This window comes from Stegodyphus dumicola, chromosome 11 (assembly GCF_044657685.1).
Source record: "Stegodyphus dumicola isolate Sdum_Otavi_A_Nest chromosome 11, ASM4465768v1".
NCBI lineage: Eukaryota > Metazoa > Arthropoda > Arachnida > Araneae > Eresidae > Stegodyphus > Stegodyphus dumicola.
This window is the reverse complement of record NC_140778.1, coordinates 54,153,798-54,169,487: the sequence shown is the minus strand read 5'-3', so window position 1 is coordinate 54,169,487 and position 15,690 is coordinate 54,153,798. Positions and strand designations below refer to the sequence as shown.

Below are 15,690 nucleotides of genomic sequence, written 5' to 3'. Positions count from 1 at the left end.
AGTTCGACTCTATTACACCTTTACAATTAGAAACAATTTCTTTCAAATTTTTTGTTATAGTAGGCAACAATATTTTTTTAACTGTTGGATTAGGCAGCATAACCTGTAATTCAGATATTAAAGTCTTACAATTATCAATTTTATGTTCTAAGTTACATGCTACTGCATTCGAAATAACAGACTTTGTACCTGTTTGTATGGCTGATGAACAGCTTTCGCTTTTATAAGTATCTGTTAAGAAGAAGGATGGATCTCTTTGTCTGACTGAATGTACTTTATGAATGTGTTTACATAATGGACTGAAATCTGGACAATTACAATTATATAAATGACTACACAAATTAAAGCAAGATAAGCTAATACATTTAGAGTAATAGTGATCAGTTTGAGGACATAACTCATATAAGCATTTAACTGTATACTGAATATTAGAAGTCTGTGATTTTACAATCCACAACAAAAAACCAGCCCCTGTTACATCACTATCTAAAATTTTTATTCCCGAATCATGTCGCTTATTATATGTTGGTGGACAAGTACTCTGCTTGTAATTAGTTTTAATTTTATAGCTGTGAGCCATGTATGTATCCTCTTCAATTTTTAAAAGTACTTCAATTAATTTATCTAAACGCCTGTTAAATTTTCGTCTAAAATATGTAGTTTTTAATTTATTATGAAACGATTCACAATACATATTGGTATCTGTGAACGCATGAGGGAAGTTTCTATGGGCCATTGACCAAAGAATAGCACGGCTATAGTAATGTTCTTCAAAATATTGTGTAAAAGATGGTGCAATAGTTCGAAACTTCTGAAGGAAATTATCCATCATCACTATGAATCGAGCAGAATTGCTTTCTTCAAGTAATACTACCATATTAAAATAGATTTCATCTTTAAGTTTTTGATTAGAAACCATTCGGCACAAATTACGTTGCCAAGCACGATGCACATGCCATTTACATAACAAATGTGTAATACCAGGACCAAATACTTTATCAAATGCAGGATGGGTAGTCTTATCATCATCTGTCATAAGACAATTGACATAAAGTTTCAGTATTACACATTTGATACTAAGGAATAAATTATACATTGTATCCTGGTCTAACTGATTTGTAATGAAATGCGCTACAGGATAACCACTACCAAACTCATCAGGAACGATTAAATTTAATAAATAAAAATCATATTGATTTGTTTTGTGAGTAGAATCAATACATAAAATCCTGGAGCAACCTTTAATCATCATATCTTTCTGCTGTTTAGTCTGCAATCCTAATGCAAAAGACTCATTTGTAGAAGAAAGTTCATCAAGCCCTTTTGGACCGTACAATGTTGGCTTTCCTTGTGGTTTATAAATAAGTACTGGATCATATGATTCTTGCCTGAGTTTTTCAACTATTGTGGCAACTGAAAGTGAATCATCACCAGGAAAGGAACATACTAACCGCTTTTTGTAAGTGTTTATCACTCTTCGTGTTACAAATACATCTTTATCATATATGCCCTCCCTATTATCCCGCAGTCCACTTCCATCTCTGATAAATTCTTGAATTTGATCCGTGGATACACCTAACTGTGCATAAGCTTTAATTTTGTTACGGAAACTCTGACTAAGTTGGTGGAACCTGCTATTTTCAAAAGACAATTCATGATTATGATTCGAATAAAATATGGCTGTGACAAGGTGCGATTCTTCACAAACTAAAATTTTTGACGGACACTTAAAGTTGGAAGGTAAAGTATCTTTTAGATTTTTTCTACTGGAAACAGGAACTTTCTTTTTATGCATTACATTAAATTGACAACAGTAATAATGAAAAGTTTTATCATTCCTACATCTACTTCCAGCAGACTTTTTATAAGAACTGAATGTCTGCTTACTATGCGATTCTAACCAGAATTGAAATTCTCCTATTGATGAAAATGTAAGTTCTTGCATAGCCATCTCATAATCATGATATTCAGCCAAATGTTTATTACATTCATTATCAGAACAAAATATTTCCTTACAATCAGGAATAACACATGGCTTAGAATTATTAGATGTAGGATTTTTAATACTACAGATCTTTTTATGATGAAAAAGGTTACTGCGGCTTTTACAATCTCTCTCACACCGGTCACAAATATATGCCTTTGGAATACATTCAGCTGATGGTGCTTTGCAACATTTTTTATGATTGGAAAATGATTGTCTAGTGGAGTACGACTTCATGCAAACTTCACACACTCTGGGATATTTCATTTCTACAATACCTTTACAGTTACGTTTATGATTAGATAAGGACTGTTTAGAAGAAAAAGGTTTCTTACATTTAGGGCAAATCTTAGATTTTCCATTAGAAGCACAATTTTCTTTATCATAATTACTCACGAGTTCAATTTTATTGTTATTTTCAGATTTATTTGGACTCTTAGCACCCCCAAACTTAAAGTTTGAACATTCATTATCATCTTCAAAAAGTGAAATCTATGAAATGGTTGAAAAACAGCCGAGAGATCGAAGATCAACAACTGTAAGATCTGATGAGATGAAAGAAGCCGAGTCTGAAACAGGAGAACTAGAATAGGTGAGAACCTGAAAAGCAGAAGATTCAGAATTGAGCACAGAAGCAACAGAAAACTGAGGAACAGATGCAATGGCATCAACATTATTTGGACCAATGTTAACAGCACTTTCAAGAAATGGAAAATCTGATAAAGCAGATGAAATGGAATTAATTGCAAGCTCAGAAGCAACTGTAACAGGATACAAAGAACCAGAAAGCTGAGAAACAGATACACTTGGATCAGCAGAAAAATGAGAAATAGATGGAGTACTGGAATTCTGAGAAACTGGTGCAGTGATGTCAAGAATACTCGAAACAGTGTCGGCTATAGGCTCAAGAACTGGAAAATCCGATAACAAGAAACCACTGGGATGATTATCCAAAGACGTGTTGGTAGAACCATATTTTAAAACATCTGAATAAAGAGGTTTAGAAAGAACATCAGGAGAATCCAACAATACTGAAATACTGGGATGGTTATCCAAATCAGTCAAAACACCAGGTAATGCTAAAGCATTAGGGCGACTATCCAATGTAGTACAGACATGCGAAAGTTTCAAAACACTTGAATAAAGTGGTTTCGAAGGAACACTTGAAGGAGCACACAAAACTGAAACACTAGAATCTGATAAGCCTAAAGTATCAGGATGACTATCCAAAGTGCTGCAAACAGAAGAAACCCGTTTCAAATCACTTGAATAAAGAGGTTTAGAGTGAGTACTTGAAGTATCTGAAATGACAGAAGCACGAGGATAATTATCCAAAATCGTGATAGGTACAGAAGGATGTTTTCCTGAAACAGTGGATAAAGCTGGAAACTCAATAGCAGATACAGAGGAAAAAGATGTAGCACTTACCTTTGGAAGGGATTTCACACTCAAAACGCTCTTTATGTCCTTCACAAAAATTCTCCCAAGCTGTGCATTACCCTTACGGTTCAGATGCAATCCGTCTCTTGACAGACAAGTACTCCAATAGTACTCACCAGATCTGCAAAAAGAAAAAGCTTCTCGGCCTTTGAATGCTTCCAAAAGATTAGTGTTTATCCGAGCTAATTTTCTGTTCAGCTTCTTTAAACTGTACGGGTTGAAACCATTCTCGAATAAATTTCGTTCACGCGGGAGGACACCTGAAAAGAGAATGATCTTCGGGTTTAAACGCTCAATAACCTTATACAGACAATCATATTTATGATGAATATCATCCAAAGTGTCACAAGAGTTATTGGTACCAACGTGTTGCATAATCGAGAAAATATTGTAAAGAATTTTATTATTACTATTTTTTATTATTATTGTCTATTTTTCAAAAGTGTGTTTTTGTTTTATTATTGTGTGAAGTTGTAACTATATGTCTTTTCTTGTGTGGCAACAACGCTTCTGTAATTCTTCAATTTGAACTTTTGGATGTGTGCCAAGTTTGATGGCGTAATGCTCTGGTGAGAGCGTCGATTGATTGTGTAGATGAAACATGTTGTTTCAGAATGTTATTTCTTTAAAATATGTAAAATAAATGTTTTGTTTTCTGAACTCGGATTATGCAAACGTTATTTAGTTTCAACATAAAAGTTTGGCGTCCGTTTGACAGGACGTTTGTGTGATTTCGAGTAAATTTGATTTAGGCGTTTTGTTAAAATGGAGTTGTTAAAAGCAAAACGTAAAAGTGAACGTACTTCGTTTACGTTAACTACGAAGATTGTGGAAGAAGAATTGCCTACTTGTACGGATCCTGAGAGATTGCAAGTGTTGTTGGGGCAACTAATTGACAAATTTGAACGCTTGGACAGTACTCAAAGCAGTGTTTTAGAACAAACCAAGGAAGCGGATTTCGAGAATGAATTTAATACGGCTGAAGGATACAGAGATTCCTTTATAGCTTTAAAGGTGAAACTTCAGAATAAAATTGGACAATTGAATTCGATGAATGTTACTACAGATATTGCTTCACTTTCGATTTCGGATCCTAAAGAAAATAAAAACAGGAAGTTCAAACTTCCTAAACTTGAACTGAAAAAATTTTCTGGAGATGCAAGAGAATTTTTAGGCTTTTGGAGCCAATTCTCCAAAATTCATGAAGATGCGGATATTGTGCCGGAAGATAAATTTTTGTACTTAGTGCAAAGTGCAGTACCTGGCTCAAAGGCAGCTCAACTTTTGAACAGTTTTCCTGTTACCGCCGCGAATTATCCTAAAGCTATCGAGCAGCTGAAAGAAAGATTTGGTAGAGAAGACCTTCTGGTGCAGATCTATGTAAGAGATTTGCTTGGGCTTGTTACAAAGAATGCTACAACAGGCAGAACGGCGTCGGACTTAGGAGTACTTTATGATAGTATAGAAAGTAAATTACGAGCACTGGAAAGCTTAGGACGCACCAAGGAAAAGTTTGCTGATTTCTTGGGACCTTTAGTGGAGTCGTGCCTACCTGAGAATATTTTACGTGCCTGGGAGCGGAGTCGAACTTCTGAACAAGGACAGGAAAAGAGTTCTGAAAGAACGCTTGAAAAACTAATGTGTTTTTTAAGGCATGAAGTAGAATCGGAAGAAATGATTAGATTAGCACAATCAGGATTTACTCATTCTGTTAAGCGTCTTAATAAAAATGTTATTTCAGGTAATTCAGATTTAGCAACAGCTGCCGCGCTGGTAAGTACAAATGAAACCAGTAAAGGTAAGCAAAATGTTTGTATATTTTGTGGTAAGCCTCATATGAGTGCTAAGTGTTTTAAAGCTGAAAATATGAGCTTAAATGAAAAGAGGCAACTTGTACAAAAGAAGGGTGTTTGTTTTTCATGTTTAAGAATTGGCCATTTAAAAAACCAATGTAAAGCCAATATTAAATGCCCCATTTGCAGTTGTGATCATATAAAATTTATGTGTCCTCAGAATGTTAGATCTGTAAAACAAAATGACTCTAAGTTGGATGTTTCCCTTTCTAATAATAGTAAGAGCGAGAAAGTTTATTTGCAAACTTTATGTGTTCTAATTAAAGTTAAAGATCGAGAGAGAAAATTAGGATTCTCTTGGATTCGGGATCCCAACGATCATACGTTGGGGAGAAAATTATGAAGCGAATGAAGGCTGATCCTATTCGACAGGAGAAAGTAATTCATGGTTTGTTTGGGGGGAGGGAAACTGCGCCTGTAACCCATTCTGTTTTTGCTATTGACATAAGCAGTTTAGATAACACTTTTAGGTGTTGTTTTGAAGCTTTTTCTGAAAAAAAGATATGTGGATTTGTTCCAACAATCAAGAATGCTCAGATTATAGAGGAATTGAAAAGCAGGAAAATTGAGGTCAGTGACACATTTTGCGAGGAAAGTGAAATTGATTTATTGATAGGTGCAGATGTCATTGGTAAACTGTTAACTGACGAATACCTAGAATTACCCTCTGGTTTAACTGCAGTCAAAACAAAACTGGGTTGGACGGTTATGGGTAAAGAAAATGATACTGTCAGGGATAATGCCCTAATAAGTCTTTCCTTGCATGTAAATAATGCTTCTTTGAAATCTTTATGGGAGCTTGAAGTTTTGGGTATTTCCGACCCGACGGAAAATAGTAAAATGAAAAATCTTCATTGCGACTACGAGATTGATTTTCAGAATAAATTATCTATTCGGCCCGATGGTAGATATGAATTAGAATTACCCTGGAAATGCGAATCTACCAATTTATCAGATAATAAAAGCATTGCTTTGACACGTCATCAAAAAATGATAAAGAGGGCAAAAGAAAATAATTCTTTGAAGGAATATCAAGAAGTGTTTAGAGAGTGGGAAAATTTAAATATTATAGAAAAGGTTCCGGAAAAGGAATTAAACAATAAATGCCACTTTTTACCACACAGACCGGTTATTAAGATGAATAGTGAAAGCACTAAGGTAAGACCCGTTTTTGATGCTTCATCTTGTGAAAAGGGAAAACCATCTTTGAATCAGTGTTTATTGAAAGGACCTAATTTAATAGAATTAGTCCCTGATATTTTAGACAGAATGAGATTTTTTCCTATTGGTCTGAGTGCAGACATAGAGAAAGCATTCTTGCAGTTAGGAATTTCTCCGAAGGATAGAGATTACTTGCGATTTTTCTATCCAAGTGATGAGGGAGAAATAGTGTATAGGCACTGCAGAGTAGTTTTTGGGGTTTCCTGCAGCCCTTATCTACTAGGTGCGTCTATTAAATATCTCTTGAATAATTGTCCATCTGACTTTTTAGATGTGGCTGACAAATTAAAAAATTCGTTCTATGTAGATAATTGTATTACGGGTGTTTACAATATTGAGGAACAAGAGGATTTAATTCAAAAGGCCAAAAGTCTTATGTCGAGAGGCAGATTTAATTTAAGGGGATGGGAGAGCAATGTTGCTTCCAAATATACTACAAAACATTCTGGGGACACACCTCTTTTAGGAATATTGTGGAATTTAGACAATGATACTTTAAGGTGTAATATAAATGTAAATATGATAACTTGTGATACTAAGGCAACTAAGAGACTGATTCTGTCTATTGTACAATCAATTTTTGATCCAATTGGAATACTTGCACCAATAACTTTGCTTCCAAAAATTTTGTTACAAGAAACATGGAAGTTGAAATTTTCTTGGGACGAGGTATTGCCTCATGATTTTGTAAGTAAATTTTTTGTGTGGTTATCTGATATACTTTTGTTGAAAAATGTGGCAATACCCCGATTCATTGGAACCTTTGCAACAGTTGAATTGCATGTATTTGTCGATGCCTGCAAATATGCTTATGCAGGATGTATTTTCGCGAGAAGTATTGATTCATGCAGTGTAAAAATTACTCTCTTAAGAGCAAAATCTAGAGTAGCTCCTATTAAGAATTTGACGATTCCTAGATTGGAATTAATGTCCTGTTGCATTGGATCCCGATTATTATATTCTGTTTGTAAAGCTCTTAATGATTTTGATATAAATGTAACTTTATGGTGTGATTCCACAGTCGCATTATGGTGGATCAGAAATCCTGGTAATTGGTCAAACTTTGTAAGCAATCGTGTTAAAGAAATTACTAAGTTGACAAAACCTGAATCATGGAGGCATGTGCCTGGTAATATGAACCCAGCAGATGTGTTATCTCGAGGTTGCTCTGCTAAACAAATGATTAACTCGGAGTGGTTTAAGGGACCTTTCTGGCTAAGAGAAAGCCCTGAATTTTGGCCTACCAATATTGTTTGTCAGCCGAGCGAAGCTGACTTGGAAAAGAGGAAGGTAAAACTTATTAATGTTAACTTTTCAGAGGATACCACTCCTTGGTATGCAGAAAGAGTTTCTGATTATGAAAAAATGATTCGTGTAACCGGTTGGGTGTTACGTTTTATTTCTAACTGTAGGAAGAAGTCAAATTTGTGTAAAGAATCTAAACTAACTGTTGCTGAAATCATAAATTCCGAAAAAGTTTTGATTCGGTTGGTTCAAAGCTCAAATTTCCCTGACATTGGAGCTCTTAATCCACTTGATGTATTCATTGATAATGAAAAAATTATAAGAGTTAAAACTAGAATATTGGAACGCAAAGACAATTCTGAATTTTTAACACCAATTTTGTTACCGAGTAAATGTATCTTTACTACATTGTTAATTGAGTCAGTTCATAAGAAACATTGTCATGCTGGAACTCAAATGCTTCAATCTATTTTAAGAGAAAGATTCTGGATACTAAAACAACGTAAAACTGTGCGTAATGTGTTAAAAGGGTGTGTAATACGTCAACGATATAAAGCGAAACCGATGTCTTGCGAAGTGACTCCTCTTCCTGAAGATCGCGTAGGAGATTATAGGGCTTTTGAAATTTTGGGAGTAGATTTAGCTGGCCCATTGTTTTTGAAAAACGGTAAGAAGGTTTGGATGGCACTCTTCACATGCGCTGTGTACAGGGCAATCCATCTAGAACTGGTGACTTCGTTATCAACAGAATCTTTTCTTTTGGCTTTAAGACGATTCATAGCCAGACGTGGCAGACCACGAACTATTTATTCTGACAATGGGACTAACTTCCGAGGAACGTATAACGAAATGTCTAAACTTAACTGGGACATAATAGAGAATGAGGCAAAAATAAAGAGAATAGTATGGAAATTCAATCCACCAACAGCCTCCTGGTGGGGAGGTTGGTGGGAACGGCTAGTTCGCATGGTTAAAGAACTTTTAAGACGTTCTTTGGGAAAATCGGTTTTATCTTATGAAGAACTGGAAACCTTAATTTGCGATTGTGAGTCGGTAATTAATTCTCGACCTTTAACATATATTTCGGAGAACTCTGAAGATGCTATCCCTTTAACTCCGTCAATGTTTTTAATTGAAAATTGTACTTCGAATGTAGCAGATATAGATAAAATTGACTCTCAGCATTTTTTTAGAAGAATTAAATACCGCACAAAACTTCTTAAAGATTTAAGGAACCGTTTCCGAAAAGAATATTTGGGGCAATTAATAATGAAACAACCACAAAATAAAGTAACCCGGTTGCCTAAAATTGGGGAGATAGTCTTAATAGGCGATGATTTCAAAAAACGCTTGTATTGGCCTTTGGGTAAAATTATAGAGAAAATTCCTGGTCGGGATGGCAAAGTTCGAACAGTTAAACTAAAAACTCAGAATGGGATTTTCATAAGGCCCGTTCAGCGTATTTATCCACTAGAGATACAACTAGATGAAAATTATTTAGTTGAAGAGCCTAACGTTAACGACGATAAGAAAAACGATCAGACTGACGTACAGCATATAAAACAGAAATTTACGTCGTCAGGACGGCTTGTTAAGAAGCCTAATGTACTAGACCTTTTTAATAGGATAACATATGTTTTTGAGTCGTTTGCCACTGACTCAAAAAGGGGGGAGGATGTTGCATAATCGAGAAAATATTGTTAAGAATTTTATTATTACTATTTTTTATTATTATTGTCTATTTTTCAAAAGTGTGTTTTTGTTTTATTATTGTGTGAAGTTGTAACTATATGTCTTTTCTTGTGTGGCAACAACGCTTCTGTAATTCTTCAATTTGAACTTTTGGATGTGTGCCAAGTTTGATGGCGTAATGCTCTGGTGAGAGCGTCGATTGATTGTGTAGATGAAACATGTTGTTTCAGAATGTTATTTCTTTAAAATATGTAAAATAAATGTTTTGTTTTCTGAACTCGGATTATGCAAACGTTATTTAGTTTCAACAAACGTGAACCAAAACTAACTCAAATTGATTGTCTATCAAGGTTATCTTGCGTGTCAACCTTTCAATCGTAGCACCCGGAAAACAATGAAAATGAACTTCATAATCCAGTAAATTCAGCAATAAATATTCTTTTAAATATTTTATCATCGAATCTCCGATTATAAGTATTTTCATTTTTCCTGTTTGCTTAGACAAAGACATAATAAAAATAATACAAATAACAAAATCAAATTAAGAATTAGCACGTGCAGAAAAAACACTCACCGACGAAAATGGCGGAATACGATTTCTATTTTTACTAGATTTACGTATTTGGCGCCAGGTCCAGTTTGGCGTGAAAAAGATAACCCTCCAACCAATCACAGCAAAGTACATTTTTCCGTAAACATTTGGCGTTTGGCTGTACATAATTGTTCAAACTCCATGTCGTCATCAGGAGATCGTACTGCATGTTCCGAAACCGTACTCGCCGTACCCCCTGCTGTGACAATGCTGAATCACTATTGGCTGACCGACTTGCTACGTAAAAACGTCACTTGTTTGGTCACGTGACAAGCCGATTGCATGGATTCTGAACTGTTGTGAAAGTGTAATTTGTAGTTTGCTGTATAAGACGTAATAAATTTTGTATGCATATACAATTCTGAATTAATAATAAACCGCTAAAAGGTACAGCTGGTAAAGAATATAGAACACAAACCTTTTCAGACATAACGCTTGAAGTATTTTATTTGGACGGCATAAGATATGTTTACTAGGAAGACAAATTTCGGCAAACAAAATATATAATTATGCAAAAAAAATTTCGTTACCGGAGCATAAAAGTATTTATTATTGTACTTTAGATTTTCAAATATCAGAGGTTGTGATATAATGTAAGAGAATTTTGATTTAACATTAGAGATTCAATTGTGAGGGAGTTGGAGCTTGGCATGAAGGGATTTTTTATTTATTTTTTTAATAAAACAAGATTGGTTTTGTATTTTTGAAAATTTTTGACAGAAGAACAGTTTAATCTTTTAATATTTCATTGGTATGTTAATATTTTCTGGAACTAAAATTAAAAAATGGAGGACTGTTAATATTTGCAGTAATAACCGATATTCTGAAAAAGAATATTGTTTTCGATTATTTAAAAATATAGAGCAACTTCTGATGATGTCTGTCAGTGGCGTAGCAAGCATAACTGGCGCCCGGGGCAAAATACCTTTTTGGCGCCCCCCCCCACAGAAAACTTTCAGTATATAATGTATAAAATATATTCGTAATAAGAAAATAATGCAAATAATAATAAAATGCTGAATCTGCCATAAAATACTCAAAAATATATTAAGAATAGACACTACCTAACTACACTAGCCTTGGGTTCGGAAATGCATCTGTGTCCGCAAAAAAAATCAGACATACGATGATCTAGAACTAGTTAAAAAGCTGTTATTTATTTTACATATTTGTATAAGTGTTTTTAAAAAGTACAACTTTTAAACAATTAAAAGTTTAATATACATTATAGATAAATATATATGTGGCAACTTGCCTACTACAACTCAACTCTGCCAGTCTGGTAACCCATAGCAACCAAAAACAAAATAATATTTATTCTATTCAATTGTTATAATTATTTAACGATCTGTCTCAAAAAATTGTACCACCATAATTGGTGACCCGTATTTATTACGAATAGCAATCTTCAATATTGCACGAATATGGAGTTTATGTGTCAAAATTCTGAGCACCAGTAAGTTATCCAGTGTGATGAGATGCAAGTAAGACATTTCGCCTGTGATTTCAAGCGTTGTGCCGCATTCCGATGAGTCAACATATTTCTGTCATAATTTCAGCGGATATATGTATCGCCTGCTGCATTTGAGCCTCCAACTTCTCTGATTTCAAGGCGCGAACGGGCTGGCTGCATGGGCGTTTTCGTGGTTTTCCCCATGCGTAACGTGTATACGAGCCAGTTCCCTTAGAAAGTCCTCCACGAAGGCATCCCTCCTCTTAGGCAGATAGCCCTAGTGTGCTTTGCCATAATTAAATACACCAAACACACCAAACTCTGATTTCAAGTACCAAGAAACTGTGTCACTATATACATATTGATTATTTTTCTATACATATTATTATTGTGCATATTTGATTGATCTAAAGTGGTTGACAACGATGCTGCTTCACAATTGGGGCGAGTGGCAGTTAAGCCACCGCCTTTTTGTCCCCGAGACCCATCGTTATGGTTCATTCAATTGGATGCGCAATTTAAATTGAGTTACATTACTGCCGACGAAACTCAATTTTATACAGCGATCGCCGCGTTAGAATCAGAGGTACTGCAAACAGCTCGTGAAATAATTTTGAATTCACCGGCGACGGACAAATACAAATCTTTAAAAAAAATTAATTTCTGTTTATGAAGAATCCGAGGCAGTTAAAATCAAGCAGCTGTTGCACGATTTACAGTTGAGTGATATAAGGCCTTCTTAGTTGCTGTCTAAAATGTCAGACTTAGTCGCCGTAACCTAACGGATAACATTCTTAAAACATTATGGATGAATAGACTCCCACCTAACATGCAAATCATTTTAGCGGCCAGTAGCGAGCCACTTAAAAATCTTCCCGAAATAGCTGATAAAATTCACGAACTGGCCATTCCCGCGCAAATACACGCAGTGCAGGCTCCTGGTCCAGGTATTATAGCGTTAGAGGCTCAAATTGATGATTTGTCCAAACAGGTTGCTCAGTTAGTAGCCATCCAAGCTGAACCTTTTCACCGCAACCTCTCCACATCACTAGTCGAAATACACGTCCTAACCCACAAAGGAAACGTTATGAAAGCCCTCCTCCGGGTATTTCTTTTTTACCACCACAAATTTGGAAACAAGGCAAACAAATGGCACCCACCGTGTGACCCACCGTGCCAGCAAATGCCACCCACCGTGACCAGGGAAACGAGAAGGGCCGTTGCTCGAAGTCATGAATGACAGCGGCCGGAATTTTGCACGCCTTTCCGTCATCGAAAAGAATTCGGGCTTAAGGTTTCTTGTAGGCACCAGGGCTGATGTTTCTGTCGTTCCACCACATTTTCACGAACAAAAGCGCCTTTTGAAGTTACAGCTTTATATAGCAAATGGAACTTCTATTCAAATTTCTGGTGAACGCCTGATATCTGTTGATTTAGGATTGCGCCGCAACTTCCAATGGCAATTCATTATTGCTACTGTCCTATTATTGACGCAGACTTTTTACATAAATTTTCTTTGCTTGTTGATATTAAGAATCGCCGTTTGATAGATTCCATAACCAATTTAACTTATCCGGGAGTAATTCGCAATAGTGAAGATTTGAGCATTAAACTGATTTCGGGTAACTCCCCATGGCATCAACTTCTCAGAGAATTCCCTACAATCACTCGCACAGTTATGGTTATTTCAGAACCCAAGAACGATATTATATTGAAACTAACGGACCTTCAATTGCCGCTAAACCTAGACGCTTACCTCCGGACAAGCTTAAAGCCGCCAAAGAGGAATTTTCCGCCTTTTAAAAAGTTCATGGGCCAGTCCGCTCCATCTAGTTCGGAAACGAAATGGTAAGTGGCGATTATCGCCGGTTAAATGCAGCTACAATTTCTCATCGTTACCCAATCCCGCGCATTCAAAACTGTATGCAAGTTTTAGAGGGAAAAGCTATTTTCAAAACCCTTGATCTTGAGCGGGCGTATCACCAAATGCCCGTTAACCCAGCTGATAGTCCCAGCTGTTAACCCAGCTGAAACTGCGGTTACGCCTTTTGGACTATTTGAGTTTCCGGTCATGATTTTCGACTTATGCGGTGCTGCTCAAACGTTCCAACGCTTCATGAATCAGGTGTTAATCGGCCTCTACTTTCGTGTACTTTAATTTGATGACGTCTTAATCGCCTCTGCTTCAGAGCAAGAACACCTATCACATTTGAGAACAGTTTATGAACGTTTTCAAAGGTACGGTGTCAGTCTTAATCCTTCCAAATGCGTTTTTGGCCAACCAAGAGTATCCTTTCTTGGTCATGAAATTTTCGCTGATGGCGTTCGACCCCTTCCAGAGTCACCGCTTTCCGCTATATGCCCGAACCATCTACAGTGAAGAACTTAAGAAGATTTCTTGCTATGCTCAATTTTTATCGACGTTTCTTACCTCATGCAGTAACCATGCAAACACCTATAAATTCTTTTTTGGTTGGAAGAAAGAAAAACGATAAACGTGTTATAACCTGGACCGCAGAATCTTGCGAAGCGTTCCAAAAATGCAAAAATGATTTAATTTCGGCAACAAATTTGCAGTATCCTTTCGCATCTAAACCATTATCACTCTACGTTTATAAGGTATTTCTCCCGCTTTCCTAGTGTGCCTTCATGATATGGTGGTTCTGTACGCTGGGCCGGTACTCCAGAGGTCCGCGGTTCGATTCCCGGCGAAGGCGGTTGCTAATTTTTCAATCTCTCTTGCTTCCAAATATCCTAATGTCTCTACAGTGGCGCTCGAACTAAAAGGATGAGGATTCTCCACACCCAGGATTTGGCGATGGGGTTCCCTGAGAACACCAGTCGCCCTTTAAAAAGGCTTATGTTTTATGCTTTTCAACAGGATAAAACTTCTCCTAGTCAAATGAGACACCTAGACTTCATAGGACAATTTTCAACAGCTATCCGTTATATTGAGGGTTCGCAGAATATTGTTGCAGACACCTTGTCTCGTATTGAAAAACTAGCCGTTCCTTCGCCAATAAAGTTTGCTGCCCTTGCGGATGAATAACACCGGGATTCAGAACTACAAACCCTCTTGAAAAGCAAATCTTCCACCAATCTCAACTTGCAGCCTATGCAGCTGTCACCTGGAAAATCACTTTATTGTGATGTTCAGGATTGAAGATTTCGACCTTATGTTCCCTCCGGATTTCACCATGCCATTTTTAGTTAGTGACATCGTCTGTCACATCCTGGCATCAAGGCTCGAAAAAAAAATGATACAGCAACGTTTCGTATGCCTTCCAGCATACGTATGCCTAGCATGCAAAAGGACATAGCCAACTAGACACGTTCGTGCTTGGAGTGCCAAAGATCTAAAATTTTCAGACACACCACCAGCCAACTTAAAAATTTTAATTTGCCCTCACCTCCCTTCAATCACGTGCACCTCGACTTGGTCAGGCACTTATATTTATTAATAATAATATAATATATGAATACAATTAATTACTATGTATACATTTTTCTTACCTTGGATGAAGCAAATTTACTATTTACTTCATCAAAGTCGATCCTTTCAAATTTTTCTCTTTCCACACTTAAAAATGCTAGATGACTTAGGGGATCTTGTCCCATCGTTGATTGTAAATATGTGAAAATTTATTTAATAATTTTAGCACCGCTCATAATTAGCATTTGATAATGAAATAGTAAGTAGTATTTGAAGTGCGACTCTTAGGTTTGGAAAAACATTTCCTCTATAGATTTGTAGTGGAGTTTTAGGTTCCGTTTCTTTTCTACTGCGGAGTAACGTCATACAGTCATATTCACTGCTCAAAACAATTAGGGGATATTGTGGGTTCGGTATGAAATAACCATATAATCGACAACCTTTTTGAACAAAAGGAAATAGAAGAGATTATAAAGGAAAATTATAACGTTTACAAAGTTGGGAATATGCAAATTTAGTCTGTGAAGTCTAAAACTATGCGTTTTAGATAAGGAGTGAGAAGAGACCTGCAGTATTCCTTTTGTAATAGGAGATTAAAAACAATTGACATGCGTTGAATGCTTCGTAGCAGTGAATATACGATGTCTCAGCAAGATGACATAGTTGAATCGGTAGCCAGGAAGGCCATCAGTCGTTTACAGGAGAGTCAAACGCAATCCATTGTAACGGAAGCGTTAGGATTTTCCTAAAATGTCATTTCCAGATTATAGAATCGGA

At 36.2% G+C, this 15,690-nt stretch overlaps 1 protein-coding gene across 1 annotated transcript; it reads right to left on the bottom strand.

The window, feature by feature from the left end:
* Positions 1-2,476: 2,476 nt before the first annotated feature.
* On the bottom strand, positions 2,477-3,977 carry LOC146993995 (uncharacterized). The gene has a single exon (XM_085826289.1). The coding sequence runs from the start codon at positions 3,797-3,799 to the stop codon at positions 2,477-2,479; it is 1,323 nt and encodes a 440-aa protein (XP_085682415.1). The 5' UTR covers positions 3,800-3,977.
* Between the last annotated feature and the right edge of the window lie 11,713 nt (positions 3,978-15,690).

Bases quoted from the DNA above. Each gene is read 5' to 3' on its own strand.
- LOC146993995 (XM_085826289.1), bottom strand. From the start codon at position 3,799: ATGCAACACGTTGGTACCAATAACTCTTGTGACACTTTGGATGATATT.